Source organism: Silurus aristotelis (genome assembly GCF_946808225.1).
Source record: "Silurus aristotelis genome assembly, chromosome: 11".
NCBI lineage: Eukaryota > Metazoa > Chordata > Actinopteri > Siluriformes > Siluridae > Silurus > Silurus aristotelis.
Window position 1 is genome coordinate 2,925,350 of NC_139584.1, and position 17,577 is coordinate 2,942,926.

Genomic DNA, 17,577 nt, shown 5'->3' on the forward strand with positions numbered 1-17,577 from the left:
GTAGCAGACCGTAATGCGGTTTTTGGATGTAAAACTTGTTTAAAAGGAATAAAACAACTAATGAATATTTAAAAAGTTCAGATTCGCGTTTACAATGCTGATGAACACCTTATAAAGTCATTATAGTAACCTACGACTAAAAAAATAGATATTTTAATATAATAATAATAATTATTATTGTTGTTGTTGTTATTGTTATTTAGCTCTACAATCATCTCGTAAGCTGACGTTTTATTTCTGTGATTTTGGCTTACAGCATGTAGTGGCAAAAAAAACAACAGAAAAACAACAGTGCTCCGAACCGACTCCGTTAAGGGAATCGACACTCTGAGGATTCGAACAACCCCTGCCGATAACACGGTGAAGACGGAAAATCCCTGAAGTGACGTCACAAACGACGAAGGATCGCCAGAGCTTGAACGGACAGGTGAACTGACCAATAGTAATCCGCGTGGGCGGGGTTTAGTTCTATTTTCCACCAATCAGGCGCCGAGAAACAGTGCTTGTGTACTTGCGGTGTTAGATGGCCCCCTACCTTTTTGAGCCAATTTCAAAAGAGATTTCATCATCCAAATAAATACAACCAGGAAATTCTTCTTTGTAGAATGTCATTTTTTTAAAAAGTATTTTATACAATAACGTATTACTTCATTATCATCTAAAAATATTCTGTATTTTGATTTTTAATCAATACTGCATAATGATATTTGTCTGTAATTCAATGACTTTTTAAAATTTATTTTTTTACAGTTTTTAGTTTTTTTTTATAAAGTTCACACACTCAAATCGGGTCTTTCTTTTTATATTCCTTTAATTCATAAACATTTTCATGAGCTTGCACAGAATTTCATCGGGTTATCAACATACAATGGAACCCCAGTGGCCTGCCACTAATATAATTAATGATAATAATTAGAATAGTACTTGTCATAACAGTAATACTCATCATGTGTACAGCAAATTTATACAGAATTCATAAGAAAAAAAAGAAAAAGGGGGGGGGAGAGAAAGCTATGCAACGTTGTGATGAATGTAAATGGCTCGTTTTACGTTAGTGCTGTCAGAGATTTGATTTCTGAACAATTCCCCCCAAAAAAACAGAGCATTTCTATTCCACAAGGCAAGATGTCAGCGATTGATCTTTCACCATGTGCTGTGGAGATAAATGCAGCAGTGAGGTATGTTGTCTATAACGTCAGGAATCTTTTAGAGGAATGAAAAACCAAAGATCTTTTACATCTTTATCAATTTGACTCTTTTGTCACTTTTAATACCCTGCAGGATAAAAAAAATCAGACTGAAAATATATGAATACATCAGCGGTCCAAGAAAGAAAGAAAGACCTAAGAAACCTCGAGAAATCGAACCCGTCAAAAACAAGGAGGAAAAGCTGTAAAGCACTGACACCTTTTTTTGTGGATAGAATTGCTCATAAGTGAAATCAGTTCCCCAAACTGAGAAGCATCAGATCTTCTAACAGCTTTCTTTCAATCATCCGGGTGGTGCAGCCCTGAAGCTGCTGAGATGTTTTTGTGAACCTTCACCGTCTGAAAGCAGGCTATAAAATGCAACCTTGCATCCGGACGCATCGTAAAACAGTTTCAGTGTTCGTCCCGGAAACCAAATGGAGAACGGTTATAGTCGTTTTAACCAATCGGCTCTGCACACAATCGTTCTTGCTGGTTAGTTCTCTTAGCAAGAAATTATAAAAAAAAGTATAAAAAAACAATAAATATGTAGTAGGAAAAAAAAAAACACAAACACAACACACAATAATACCTCTCTCCTGCAGTATACGTTGTCAAAATGCAAAAAAAGGACATATATGTAAGAAAGAATGGCAGAAAGAATGACGGAGTAATGAAGATTAAAAAAAACATGTAAATCCACTTTTTTGGTGATTCTCGTGGCCGAGGTTTGCGTGAATGCATGAGTGGCAGGCTCGACTGACGCAGTATGAAGTATGAACTCGCACACAAACACACAACGAAGAGAAATCTCCTATAACGACCATATATTCTGGACAAGAAGTCACACCCTGGTAATAGGACAAAGATAAATGACACATATGTACGGAGAAAAGTTTGGGAACTTATGCCTGACCATAAGATTATAATAAGCTTCACTCTTCTAAGATGTTCCTCTAGATTTTAAAGTGTGCTTGTGGAGATTCTTTCAACCACAAGGTTTACTACAAGTCAGGTGTTGATGTAGGTGAGGTGAGAATGAAAAAAAATCATTCAGCGCTCTATAAAGCAGGAGATCTTCTACTCAAACCCTGTTTTACCCAGGGTCTTCTAGTTCAATGGTTCGTAGACGTCCTTGTGTGCCTCTAAATTTTGTGGTAACAATTTGGGGAAGAGCCACAATTGGCTGTTAAAGTCAGGTGTCCCGATACTTTTGCCCATGCAACGTATAATGGTATTGCTTTTTATTCGTGACATGAGGAAGTGCACCACGACCCACAGTGGAAATCTCACGGCGTTGCTTTTTTCACTTTGGCTTCGTGTATTTATTGTCCTGCACTCGTGTTGTGTATCTGCTTTACACTTGTGTTTTGTTATGGTTTGTAGCACAGTCCAGAGAAAAGCTACAAGCTATATAGTGGAAATTCACTGCGCAATCGATAAAGAAAACATTTCACTCTGAAAAGCAAAACCGCCATTGTTCAGCTTTTATGGGTAACGGGTCGTTTTTTTACCCCTTGACACACCCGTTGTTCGGAAGTGAATGTACTTCCTTGTCTTGCACTTCCCCATCTACTGGGTCACAGCGCACTGAACCGCAGTCCAATCACAATACCTAAGCTGGACACATTTAGATGTTACACTTGGTACATTTAGAACATGTCAGAATGTGCGATTAAGTTGCGAATAATCACGAGTTAACTCATGACGATCGTGCGATTAATCGCGAATATTTTAATGGATTGACAGCCCCAATATATATTTATATATCTATATATACAGCTGGTGATACTCGTCCTCATGTGACAAATGAAAAGCGATATCTGCTGTGTGCATTTCAGTGCTCAGGAGTAGATTGTTTTAGTATACAGTGGCTGGGAAAAGTGTAGAACCTCCTACAGGTTTTTAAGAGACGTGCATGTTCCTTTCGTTTCTATGCAAATATGATGGGATGAAGATTTACTTTCACCAAAATGCCAAAATTGTATTTTCACTTTACACCCTTTAGGTATTCGGACGATTTTGTTTCTCAAAAAAATACTCTGCTGTGCCTCTTGGAAAACTTGCCAAAGATGTTCTTCACCAGTTGGAGATGATCCAGTTCATCCCAGAGCAGTTCAATAGGATTTAGGTGCAGTGACTGGGATTGCATGATAGACGAATCCAGACGACAACGTCAGGTCGTTGGAGGTATGGAATGGGAGCCATGTTGGTTCAGGATTCCTTTCACTTTTTGGAATAATTCTCCAAAACAATCCAAGCCATTAAGCTTCCACATCCATATTCTCTCCTGTTCTCCACCATACACAAGTTCTTCTGCTAAAAATGTTACATAAAAACGAAAGGAACATGCATGTGACTTTTAAAAAACCTAAAAAAACGTGACTCATCCTAAGCACTGGATATACGATAAATAATAACGTGTGCAGTTTGTATTGTTCTAATAGCTACGTTTTGAACATGACTTTTGGTCCAGGAAATGCAATAAACCTTTCATAAGAAGGTAAACAGTCATATTTACCACTTCTTATTTTTCTGACATCATTGTTAAGCCTTTCATTGATGACAACAACAAAAAAAAAGGACGCAACACTGAAAAGTCACTGAACTATAAAAAACTGGATCAAGTGTCTTCTGACAAACAGAGCGCAAAGCTCCAAAAACATTTCCCAACAAACACTAATAGTTACAGCGATCCGGCATGAAGACGTCTCGACCCGATCGCGCTGAAGAACCCAATTCTGGAACGATTGACCGTAAACTTTTTTTTTTTTTTTTTCGGCTCAAGAATATAAAGTGTATGATATAAAAAAAAAAAGAAATAAAAATCCAAATAAAAAACAGACACGAATCACACACACACACACACACACACACACACACACACACACACACACACACACACTCTCGACGGGATGCTCCGATGTCCATCCAAATGGCACATCGTGAATTTAACACCGAGCTCGGAGATTAAACACGGACCCACAAAACTGGGTTCTGAGCAATAAATTATATATTTACAAACGCGATTTTGTATCTTTTACCATTTTCCGTACACAAATACGACACTGTTTGAAATGCGCAATGGTATCGTCAAAAGCCTTTTTGATTTATATATACTCTTAAGGTTCCTATAAAAAAAAAATCCCATGTGGACATTTAGCAAAAAAAAATTCCACAAATTAAAAATTAGACGGCTTCATGGCATCTCTCTTTCTTTCTTTCTTTCTTTTTTTCTCTCATTCACTCACTCACACTCGCTCGGTCTACAAAGTCTCCCAGTATCGAAATCTAATCGAACCGCTACTGCATACTATACAAACATTATAGTATTTATAGTCCATTTTTTTCATCTTCGATTAAAGATTAGAGCCCTATTGTCTGACTGATAGTTTTATACCTCCTTTATTCCGAGCAGAGGTTTTCCTTTCGATTAAATTGTTCGTATTCGCGAATAGTCGAATATTGCGAAGACGTAGTGCATTAAATGTCCACAGAGTGGCGCAGTGGAGCTAATCGGATGCTTGTCTGTTTTCTGTGGTTAGCTTTATGGCTGGGGGTGGGTGGGGGTGTGTGTGTGTGTGGGGGGGGGGGGGTTGTGTCTGCGGATGCAAAGTCAGCGGAAAAAGGTCAACCAGGCAAAATCTCGCCAGGGATACGAGTCCTCCAGCTTTAGTGTTTTTACATCCTGCTCTTTTTTTCTTTTACTTGAATACTATTTCAACGTTACATCCAGGATTATGTAAAAAAAAATAATAAAGAAAGGAACCTAAAACTGGACAAAGGTTTGTGGACACCTCACCGTACAATAACATCCTGGGAAGATGTTCCACTAGATTACGAGGAGATTTTCAGACTGCTCATGCAGCGTCAGGTACTCATGTAAGTGCACTCGGTGTGAAAAATTCATCCCAAAGATATTCAAAAGCAGGAGATCTTCAACTCCAAACCATGTAAAGTATATCGTCTTGGAGCTGGCTTTGTGCACAGGAGCATTGTTATGCTGGAACAGGTTTTGTGTCTCCTTTTCATGCATCCAAAGACAACACAATCCTATACAGTTGTTGTGGGTCTTCAACCTGGAACAGTCAGGTGTCCCAATACTTTTTGTCCATATAGTGTATATAGAGTATATGATCATATACACAATATATATTACTGTATATGGGTTTTTGTGATTAAAAAAAATGTGAAACATTTTTTATATATCTTGACATATTGGAAAGTTTTAGGATCTCTTTCGAATTTTATTGGTATCTAAAAACTATTAGATACCAGTAAATAAAACGGCTTGATGTCACAATCTATATATTTTGCAGCTATATTTTCCATTTACAGCTCAATATTATTAAATTATATTAAATTGGATATTAAATTGTATATTTTTTGAGCTGGTTGTATTTATAAATCTATCATTATTTTGGAAGTGGTAGCTCATTGGCTTCTAATCAAAAGATCAGAAGATCATGGGCTCAAATCCCAGCACCACCAAGCTCCCACTTCTGAACTCTTTATCTTCAATAGCTTAGTTATACGAGGTGGTATCAAAAAGTCGCTCCTCACGTTTCTGCCATTTCTGAGATTCGTGGTGGGTTTCCGGTTGTCAAAACGGCAACCTTTGAGGTGGAACTTCATCTTCGGGAAAAGGGCGAAGCCGTGTCATTTCCAAGCTCTCGTGTGAGGAGAGTTCGGTGACACTACAGAGTTCCTACGTACACAAGACGATGTATTTTGGCACACTGACTTATGAAGGTCGGTGCGTCCTGTGACTGTGTGTGCAGCCTTGTGCTGCCATCTGCTGGTGTGTTAAAAATGTAGGCTTTTTGACACCACCTCGTACATATGAGATAATTGTCGTTCTGGATAAGGGCAGCTGCCAAATGTGAATCTTCCAAATATGTTATTATCATTATAGTATAGTATAATATAATATATATAATATAATAATTTAATATATAAAAATGCTGTATGATCTGTATGACACTTTGACCCATATAGAGTGTAATATGTACTGTATATACGTATATTATATATTACTGGACGGTGTTGGCTTTTGTTTTGTCTAATAGTTGTACAGTCTTAGGAAGAAAATAATACCTTTGAGACAATTCTTTCATTTTAGATACGATTCCTGTCGCCACTGGATTGCTCTTTAAACCTTTACGAAGGAAAAGTCCATCGAACTGTAACCTTCTCTGATCCGACTCTGATCACATGGTTTTCTCTAAAATACCCGCGGCAAGAAACCATTCATGAAAAACCGCACAGCAAATGGTTTGGAAAGGAAACAGCAGATCTATCGAACAGTGAACTCTTCAGCTGCGGAGACGGAGGAGAGAGTAAGATATCAAGCGGGGGGACTATACCGACCATGTGCAGGGCGATCACACATACGGAGGATGAGCAATACACCGAGAAACATACCTGTAGCTATTTCATGCAACTTTACGACTGACGATTAGAACGGGTCCGTGTAAAAGTTGTGTGTATATGTGTAAGTGTGTGTGTGCTTTTGTGTGCATGTGTGTGTGTGTGTGTGTGTGTGTGTGTGCTTGCGGGTGCATGTCTGAGCTTGTGTGTATTTTGTGGTATCTTATAGCAGATAGCTGTCCTTCTTGCCACATGTGTACAGTTTGTGTGTGCAAAAAAAACGAAGCGAGATTTCGAAAACCAATCATGTGCTTTCTCCTAGAGGGCTCAGCTCCTCCGCTTCTTCTTCCAGAACCTCTGAGATCAGGCCGTGCTCTTGTAGTTGTAGCTCCTCGCCTCTCCCGGCTCTGGAGAGCACCTCCATCCAGCGGCGTTGGAGCTCCTCTCCGTCTGCGCTGAAGTAAACAGTCAGGTGACTCTGGCTCATTTTGAAGGCGCAACGCCGCTCCAGACGGTCACATGACTCAGGGAGGGAGACTTCGAAGCCGATGAGAGGGATGCTGCGTTGGGCCTTCACATCCTGCATGCAGCAACCAAAACAAAGATGTGGAGATGTTTCTGTTGTCACTTTTATTATATATAGGTATATACACATGGTTCTCAAGACTTTACGAAGGAGGAAAGCATTGTGAAATAAACATCTGTTTACACAGTTACAGAACAATGATCTGTTTTAATTTTAATTACAATTAAACAGTTGGAGAAACATTTTGCAACTAATGAGGGTACTTGAGAACAGGTCAGTAAGATGTTTTGGTATAAATAGTGATTCTGTCATGGAAATGCAGGTGAAAAATTCAATAATGCTTGGGAATAAAAAAAAAAAAAGTGTAAACTCACTGGTTAAAAAACAACCAAAAACAATCACTTTCGATGTGTGGGTGCGTTCTTGGAAATTCATGAGCTGATTTCATACCTGAGGAGCCCCGTAAATGTAAAGCACCAAAGGTTCGTTTTCAGGAATGACAAACCAGGCTTTCTGCCAGCCGCGCCCGCTGCCCTTCTCCATGTGGTGCAGGAAGCTGCAGAGGACGCTGTTCTCCGCCGCCACAGAGGCCTGTTTCTGCAGCACACACACAAAAAAGAAAATGAGCTGTTAAACAGATCAGTCAAGTCATCGTCAGGTTATGGTGGATCTGGAGAGCATCCCACTTGGACGGAGAGTAGAAATCCACCCTGGGTGGGACGCACTCGTTTACATGTAGATACACCAGAGAGGTCCTGAGCCGAGCTCCAGGATTCCCTGCTGTACGTTACGGTTCTGTTCTGCGTATGAGATGTCCATGTGGGTGTTCTTCGGGTTCTCGGGTTTCCTCTTAACTTGCAAAACTATTCCGGTAAACGTTAAACAGGTCTTTTTTTATAATAAGCCACTGTTTCTGCTGCTTCGTGTATAGATTCGATATTTTTAAGTTTCCTTTCTTTTTTTATTGTAAATCCTATTTTTATTGCTAATTATATATTGTAGGTTAATGTGAATTCTATTACGTTAAATTATTTTTTATTTCTTTAAAGGGAACATAACACACAGTTTCAAGTTGAGTACCTATAGAGTAGTATTGCACCCTTCATATTTGTGAAGGGTCTTTAGTTTGATCAGATTTTTAAAGGAAATTTTACAACTTTGCTGTTCTCTCACCGAAAAAATGCGAGTTCCTGGAGGTGTGAAGTGGGCGGAGCTAAATATTTGCATGCACGCGCAGCGGAAATCCTGAACATCAATAACAACAGCGCCAACAGCGGCGTTTGCATATCGTAAGAAAAAATTTCTTCTTTCACACAGCTTTCCACAGACTTTCTTCTCTGGCGAGCCGTCGACTTCCATAACTGAATGAAGCACGGTGATGGGTGCGCTCTCACTCGGATTTCGCCCTTCATGACACCAAGTCCATACTTTCCAAAACTTATACGAACCCAGAAGGAGTGTATTTGGCACAGCAATGCTTTTCATTATATACGTTTTATTTTGGTTATGTTTAGCATGAAAATGCAACTCTTTAACAGTGTAAATACTTCGCAGAAAATAGCAACAAACTCCCACCTTAATACAGTGTAACTTTCCTAAAAACGTCTTCAGTCCCTGCTCTTTTGTTGCACAGTGATGCTTTTGCTTGAATTCACACCTGGAGTAAATTTTACAGTTTATTTTAAATCAAGTTGTTACCTCTAAAATCGAGCGTCTTCTGTGCGTGCTATTGGTCAAGCTGGCCGGAGAGGGCGGGACTCCCACTAGCGTCGTATAGCAGTCTATACACACACGATTCGCTCGGTTGTTATCGTACAACAATCGGGCACGGAATTCCGAGCATTTTCCACACACCACCTGAAAAACAAGACGTTGGACATGAGCGATCTTCATGACGAGTGAAACGGACTGATGTGAACAAGAGAAGAATGTTCTGGAGATTATTCAACTCTGTTGGGTTTGGACTTGTCGGTGTTTATCATCCGGCTTTTGCATGGCTGTGGGAAGAACAGTGTGTTATGTGTTCAACACAACACTTACGTGTCCGCAGGCTTTGCAGTGGTGACGTCTCTTGGTAATGGAGTTAAACGGCTCCTGGCACTTCATACACAGCGTCACTTCTTTTTCCCGGATCGGAGTGGGAGCACGCTTTCCCAGCTCGGTACTATTCTGAAGAGGAAAGACAGAGAGTCGGTGAAACGAGAGGTGTTAAAATAACAGTATGTTGGTAAAATAAACAGTACAATAAATGTAGGATGCAGATGTTCTGATTGAAAACAGCTGGTCCTCAGGCAAAAAGAATTGTTCAGCAATCTTGTGCAAATCAATTCAGGCATCCGGGGATCAGCAGATCAGGTTCTGTATTTCCTTTTATTTTTTATATTTTTATAACTTAAAAAAAAATAAAATCATCTGAAATAATTTATTTGGCAGTAAGTGTTTCTCTCGCTCTCTCTCTCTCTCAGTCTCACTAAAGGAGGTGTGGCCTCTGTCTCTGTCAGTCTCAGTGATTAGGATGTGGCCTTTCTGTCTGTAAGTCTCAGTGAAGGAGGCGTGGCCTCTGTGTCCATCAGTCTCAGTAAAGAAGGCGTGACTATCAGTGTTAGTGAAGAAGGTGTGGCCACTGTCTGTCTCAGTAAAGGAAGCGTGGCCTTGGTGTCTGCCTCAGTAAATGAGGCGTGGCCTTGGTGTCTGCCTCAGTACAAGAGGCGTGGCCTCTGTTAGTCTCAGTAAAGAGGTGTGGTCTTTCTGTTTGTTAGGCTCTCTGAAAGGGGTGTGGCCTCTGTGTCTGTCAGTCTCAGTGAAAAAGGCATGGTCTTTCTGTCTGTCAGTTTCAATAAAGAGGGTGTTGCTGCTATGCTTGTCTCTCTCAATAAAGGAGGTGTGTCCTTTCTGTCTGTCAGTCTCAGTAAAAGAGGTGTGACCTCTGTGGCTGTCAGTCTCAGTCTTGCATTGTGCATCTTATAGTCTCAAGCAGACTCAAGACAGATTAAAATGTGGCATCTCACCGGAGAGTTTGGAGGTGTACACTCGTCCTCACGCACCGAACAGTTCAACATTCTGAACGTCTCCACACTCTGCTCATGCCTTTGGATGGTGGTCTGGATCGCCTGAGAGAAACGAACGCAAGATGTATCGTGACCCACAGAAATAAACATAATAAAAACACATATGAGCAAAACAGACAAAACGATGACAGGACGTGTAGTAAGCGCTCACCTGAATCCAGTCTTTCTTTTCTTCTTCAGTTCTATAAGAAAGGACATGAAAACACAGTCAGAGTGCTGCTTCTCATACACCATATCATTAGCATTTTTCTGGATCAGCTACAGAATAAATTTCTAAAAAAAAAAACCAGATTTTAATGCGTTTTTGGATAGAAATCTTTTCCGAACTCTGGTCTGAGAGTTGCTCCAAAAATCTCACCTGGCCTGTAGTTCAAGAGAGCGCTGTTTTCCGGACACCAGAAACGTCCGTGGCACGTTCATACTGCTCGCCTCTTTCAGCTGTGAAACACAACAATGAATCAAAAAGTTATCTCACCTCGGCAAATAATGTCCATTACCTTCAAGTTTTCTGGACTATAAGGCATTTTAGTTGTTTCTGAACCACTTCCTGTTCTCAATGAGGTTATAGCAGGAACAGAATTTCCATTTTTCATGCTAGTTATTACAAGATAAATACAATTTGTCATGCTTGTGGGAAAAAAAAGACAAAACCTTCATCTAAGAGTTCTTTCTGCATCGGAAGATTTCACATTCACCTCTGGTATATCGAGCTGATCCTGACTAGAAATGTCAATCAATGTCTCCTCACAGAGATCTTCACCATATTACTATCATTTTTAGCTGATTTATGTGGAACATTCATCATCTTTGGGTGAGGTGGTAGCTCTTTGGTTAAGGCTCTGGGTTACTGAACAGAAGGTCAGGGATTTGAGCCCCAGTATCGCCAAGCTGATATTCTTGGGGCTCTTGAGCAAGGCCCTTAACTCTCTATGCTCCAGGAGTGGGGGCTATATCCCTATAGGATCAATACCGTATTCTAATAAATCAACAAATAGAAAAATAAAAGTCAGTGTTAGAACCATCCCAATTTCCGAGGCTGTGGAAGAGTTGCTACCTGGTTGCAAGAACATTCAGGGAAAACGTTTATGGATATGATTCGGTATTATTTATTATTTATTATTATTTATTATTTATAATTTCCACACTTACAGGTTCAGCTCCTTGCTCACTCACATGAGCGTAAAACAAACAGAGACAGACAGACGGCTCTTGACAAAAAAAAATAAATACTCAAATATGGGTGGGTAAACATGAGATACATTAGCTAATGAGCCAGCAAAGTGCTCAAAGCCTTTTCGGCATCTTGAAACTAATCGCCCAGCAGTCCTAATGGGACATTTTTGCAAGGATATTTGGGAGACTTATTCCGGGAAGTTAAAGGAATCCTGAACCAACATGGCCACCATTCCAAACGTCTGAACTGCGACTCATTGCAACCGACTTTATGAGACCAGACGACGAGCCGAAGCGTACGTCCAAGCAAACGGTCGTCTGGAGTGATATTTATCATGGAATTTCCTGCTCAGTCACCGCACCTAAATCCTATTGAACTGCTCTGGGATGAACTGGATCACAAGAAAAAAATCTCCAACTAGTGAAGAACATCTTTGGCAAGTTTTTCAAGAGAAATAGCAAAGTATTTCAGCTGAATGTTTGGGGAAACGAACTGTCTGGATCCTGACAGCGTGTAAAACTATTCTTTATGCTGAGGAAACTATTCTTTAATAGCCATTTGGTCTACATTTTTCTCGGAATAAAAAACTATGCGTACACACCTCCATGCCATCTACATCGATCCGTGCCCGCACTCCAAATTTCTGTCCGATCAGTCTGAGTTTAGGGACACAGTACAGCAAGCGGTCGTTGAACTACAGAGCGAAAGAAAGACATGTTCTGTTATATGTTGTAAGTGAAACCTCGAAACTCTGCATCATTTGGCACGAAAACCACTCACCAGTATGAGGTATCTGTCCTGCGATGTTCCGTTCTTGGCCGAAAGTTTGAGGATGTGTCCCTCCTTAATGAGCTCATTAGTCGGGTTCACGATGTCCTCTTCTCCGCCGAGCAGCTCGTACACCTTCAACAGCTTCCTCATGCGTTCCTGAGGGACACCAAACACACAATAAGGGCCACGTGCTTCTAAAATACACAATGAAACCGTGATATGTGAGTCGGATCAGGGCTTCGTGGTCATATACCCATAAAAATAATGCATTACACTATTTTTATTTGTATTGTATTTTTGCCACTTGTGGCACAAGAACATTCAATGCTGCCAGTTCGAGTGAATTTCTCTGACAGCAGCCCGGGAAAGCAAAGCACTGGCAATTTACAGCCCTAAATGACAGACTCTGGATGTCCCCCTGCTTTTGAAAACGATGCCCATCTCTAATTACAGAGCGGCTCAGCTAAGTGGCAGTGTGAGCTTTCAGCACAAACACTTCATCAGTGATGGGAAAGAGTGAGGAGAGGAAGTCGAGGGTGATGTCGTCGAGTTCAGCACATGCAGACCTCATACACATTTATATGTGTGTGTGTGTGTCGAGTTTTCAAAAATCTACCCACCATTTTCCTGATGGCTGCATTGGAATGTTCGGCTGCTGTGGCGATCAGCTCCAACGATTCTGTCGGAGACAAATGACTAATTGTATTTGAAAAGTAAACATGGGAAACGAAGTTGTATGATCGAGAGAGCTGGAAGGTGCACACACACACACACACACACACACACACACACACACACACACACACACACACTAAAGAAATATGTCCATCCTATTAGTATTAGCAGCAGCAGCAGTTGTTATAAACCTTTATGTCAGTTATAAGTAGTATTATTAGTAGTAATGGCAGTAGCATTAATTTATTCTTTATTATAATTTGTAGCAGTATTTGTAGCAGTATTTGTAGCAGTATTAGCACTAGTAATAGTACTTCAAATTGTATTAGTATTACTAATACCAAAGTTCTAGTACTTATTACATTTATGCCATTTGGCAGAGCAAATTACAATGATCACATTTATAAAGGGTTGAAGGGTCTTGCTAAGGGGCCCGACAGTGGCTTAATCTTAAAACTGGAATTTAAACTCATAACCTTCTGTTTAAAAGTCCACCATCATAACCAATAAGCTTCCACTAAGTTCCCTATTATTATTATTAGTATTAGTAGTACTGGTATTAGTGGTATTTGTAATTGTAGTGATAGCTGTAGTATTTGTAGTAGTATTATTAGTAGTAGTATTAGTAAAAGTTTATGCAGTATTATTAAATTTTTTATCAGTAGCAGTATTAGTAGTAGCAATAGTCATAATAATGATTATTTTATCAGTATTAATACTTGTACTTGTAGTAGTTTTAGAAGTAGTAGTCAAAGTTGTAGTATAATAGTAGTGTTATTTATTATATTATTTCTTAGTAGTATGTTATTCTTATCAGTATTATTAGTAGTAGTAGTATATGTGTATGTAGTATTAATCAATTTTTTATCAGTAGTAGTATTAGTAGTAGCAATAGTCATAATAATGATTATTTTATCAGTATTAATACTTGTACTTGTAGTTTTAGAAGTAGTAGTCAAAGTATTAGTATAGTAGTAGTGTTATTTATTATATTATTTCTTAGTACAATGTTATTATTAGTAGTAGTAGTAGCAGTATTAGTAAAAGTTTATGTAGTATTATTACACTTTTTATCAGTAGTAGTAGTAGTCAAAGTTGTTGAATATTAGTAGTATAATGCATTACATAATTTCTTAGTAGTATATTATTTTTATTATTATTAGTAGTAGGAGGAGGAGTTGTAGAAATAGCACTTGTAGTATTACTATTAGTAGTAATATTAGTAGTTTTTTTTGTTGTTGTACTTGTCGTATTGATAAAAGTGATTATTTGTATTAGTATAACTAGTCGTACTAAACGGAGTTGTAGTTCTAGTACTTGTAGTAGTATTAGTAATAATAAGTATTAGTAATAATAGTACTGTTAGTAGTAGGAGTGGTTGCAGCACAATTATATTTGTTATTATCAGTTTTAGTACTAGTATATGTCGTAGCATTAAAGTAAAAGTTGTGATATTATTATAATCTTTATCAGTAATAGTACTTGTAAATGTATTAGTATTAGAAGCGTGTGTTGTAGTATAGTAGTAGTGTTATTAGTAGTAGTATTATTATATATTTATTACCAGTTGTAGCACTAGTACATGTAGTAGTATTAGTAGTAATGGTAGTAGTAGTCAAAGTTGTAGAATATTGTTCTTGTTATTAGTATTATCATAAGTAGTATTTAGTAGTAGTAGTAGTAGTACACTTTTTTATTAGCAGTAGTAGTACTGGTGGTTGTATTATTATTATTATTATTATTTGTATAATTTGTATTAATAAGCAGTATTTTTTAACATTAGTGATATTATTAATATTAGAAGTAGCCATAGTTGTAGTATTAGTAGTTGTAATATTAGTAATAAAGGTTGTAGCACTAATTATAACTAAGTAGTGTCAGTATTGTGATACTTATAATACATTTGAGTAGACTTTTAAGAATTGTATATAAAAAAATAACTACTGAATGGCATTTTTCATACATTTATATTTTTATGCCTTTCATTCACTAAGGCATTGTGGCTGCTGGCGCAAATCAAGTTCCAGTACCAGAACCAGAACCAACTCTTCCACACTCACATGATCTCGTTTTCAATTTAGTTCCAGTACCAGAAGGATGAATGTGCTAAAAAATGATTCTGCTGAAACATAATAGATGTGTCAGCTGTGGGATTTATTTCATGGAACAACACATTTATAGTTTATAATTTACTGCAAAAGCATTTCCAGGGCATATGAGACAACGTATAACTGTTTCCATACAACTGACATGCAGTTGTGGTATTTATTCTCCAGATTTATTACTGCTCCATAAATATTTGTGATTTTTCCTTCTTTTTTTTTCCACTGAAAAAGATGCTTTCGCATGCAGTTGGTGCATATTTATGGTGACTGGTAGCTGATCCCACTCTGGATTTTTTTTAAGGATGAAGGTCAAGAATGCAGCTGCTCTTGCGTCTATGCACAGCAACTTGGCAGGAACGATTTTCTCAGTAACACAATCCAGGCTTTTTGCTTTCTGGGTCAATGTTTTAGAGATCTGGGTACTAACCACAAAGCAAATAAGGGTCTGTTTACAGTCCCTTACGAACACCAAGCGCTCTTTTTGTTTCCTCTGTCTTCACACACACACACACACACACACACACACACACACACACACACACACACACACACACACACACACACAAAGACTCACTCTGCGCATCTTTAAAGTCCTCATCGTCCTCAGGCAGCCGGTGCAGGTAGTCCTTCAGAAGGAGCTCGTAGCGAGGGATCCTCTGTACGGGCTCTAACATGTGATGCTGAAGGGTGAGGTTTCCACACATCTCCTCTTTCTAAACACACACAAACACACACACACACACACAAAAACCTCATATATGAATTCCTGAGCAGTCAGAGAGCAGCATCTGGTACAAAAAAGCATCTGGTACTTAAAAAATATAAACAACTGTTATCAAAAATACTATTATAGTTTCAAAAGTATTTGTACTCCTGACTTTTCCACATGCCATATTTGGTTCTTCCCCAAAAAGTTCCCACAAATTCGAAGACACACAATTGTACACACAATTGTTTTCCCTTCACTTCAGCTACGAGACCCAAACCTGTTCCAGCATGACAATTCCACTGTCCACAAAACCAGCTCCAAGAAGACATGCTTTCCATGAGTTCCCCTGCTATAGAGCCCTAAACCCTATTAAACACCTATTTGTGAAGCCTCTGACTTTATTTACTGGCTGAAATCTCCACAAACACTCTCCAGAATCCAGTGAAACAAGAGTTTTGGTTATTATATGGGGAATATGGAGTGGGTCAGGTGCCCACAGAGTGTACGTTTGTCTATATAGTTTATGTTGCTTGGATCAAACCTGATGGATTTGCTTGAAAGACAGCTGATGTGTGTTGTAATATGTTGTGAAACGTGGCTGAAATGTATCCTAAAGATCCGATCAAGTGAACAAGTCAGATTTTACCGTATTATTAAATATAAAAACGTTATTCCGTTTATACCCGTTTTAAGGTGCTAGACAAATCCATATATTATTATTATACTAATTATTATTACTATTATTAGAGGTGGACCGATTGATCGGTTTTCGGTTTGATCCGCACAGATTGTTGATTTGCTGGAACTATTGTTTATCAGCAAAAATCCACAAGGATCTTTTTTCCGGGTTGCGTCCATTGCTGTCATTACGAGAGCGGCCTCTAGAGGCAAATCACTGACACCACGTGCTGTTTGTTTCGGAGCGCTGCACGAAGAGCGCTTTATTATTTATATTGTTTTACTTGTTTGTTTGTTTGTTTTTTGTAATAAAGTTCAGTACTATTTTACATGGAGTGTTGTGTTTGCTTTTTTTAATCCAGTATCCATAAAAATAAAAGAAATCAGCACAATTCAACATCACTCTAGTTATTATTACAATTAATATTATTCTAGCAGGGAAGTGTTAAAGCACCAGTTTGTGAATGGAGGGAAAATAAATTGTAAATAAGTTTGCAGAAATGCTGAAATGTGAACCAAATGCTATGGGAAAATAAAAGTTGGTGTTCCAGCAGGGATACAATGGAACGTGATGAACACTATGAAGATGATGGTGATTATTATTGTTATTATGATTATCATCATTATTATTGTTATTTGAGCTTCTTCCCATCCCAGTCTCAAATCATTAGTCTCAAAAATCTTCAAGACACAAAAATCGTCAGAATGATTCATCCTCAAGTTGGCACCCTCGTTATTTTTAATCCAGATGCCCTTCGATCAAAACACAGCGTTAATTAACAGGAAGCAGTCGATGACGGGAGCCGAGCCGCCAGCCGTTTTTTTCTTGAGTGTTTTTTTTTTTTTTTCTAATTTCTTTTATCCTGTGTTTTTTTTTTTTTTAGCTCGGGTGTGAATTAAGTAAAGGTGGCGTCTAATTAACACCGTTTGTAAGTGTGCGAAAGACAGAGTTGGCACGAATTTGCGTCTTTCACACATCTGTGAGAAGTGTAATGCTATTACTCATCCCAAACCTGCAAAAGTGTTTAACAGGAGGCTGCGCTTCCACTATCCGCCGAGGAGAGTATGCTCTGATATATGTGCCCAATCCACCCACACACACTCTCACACACACAAAAATACAGGATTTTTTTCCAAGCCTTTTAAAGAAGGAACAGAAATTCATAGAAATGTTGGTTTTTTTTGTTTGTTTTTTTTTATATATAAATGAAAATGGAGCAAATGCTGCTTCCTGTTTCTCTCAGAAATACCAAAGATCTGGCCTGGAATGAAAGCAGGGAATTGTGTAATCGTGAGTTTATTAGATTCAGAAGC

The 17,577-nt window shown here is 38.6% G+C and overlaps 1 protein-coding gene across 2 annotated transcripts in view; it reads right to left on the reverse strand.

Moving 5' to 3' along the window:
* Positions 1 to 793: 793 nt before the first annotated feature.
* Positions 794 to 17,577, reverse strand: part of fgd1 (FYVE, RhoGEF and PH domain containing 1) — a 65,227-nt gene continuing 48,443 nt past the window's right edge. For both annotated transcript variants that reach the window (XM_083554874.1, XM_083554875.1), the window contains exons 7-17: positions 15,451 to 15,589; positions 12,717 to 12,775; positions 12,106 to 12,252; positions 11,927 to 12,019; positions 10,510 to 10,589; positions 10,303 to 10,333; positions 10,092 to 10,193; positions 9,124 to 9,252; positions 8,782 to 8,940; positions 7,534 to 7,680; positions 794 to 7,137 (exon numbers count right to left, since the gene is read on the reverse strand). In XM_083554874.1, coding sequence (XP_083411000.1) covers positions 6,862 to 7,137; positions 7,534 to 7,680; positions 8,782 to 8,940; positions 9,124 to 9,252; positions 10,092 to 10,193; positions 10,303 to 10,333; positions 10,510 to 10,589; positions 11,927 to 12,019; positions 12,106 to 12,252; positions 12,717 to 12,775; positions 15,451 to 15,589 — 1,362 coding nt within the window. In that variant the 3' untranslated portion in view covers positions 794 to 6,861. The remainder of the gene's footprint in view (positions 7,138 to 7,533; positions 7,681 to 8,781; positions 8,941 to 9,123; positions 9,253 to 10,091; positions 10,194 to 10,302; positions 10,334 to 10,509; positions 10,590 to 11,926; positions 12,020 to 12,105; positions 12,253 to 12,716; positions 12,776 to 15,450; positions 15,590 to 17,577) is intronic.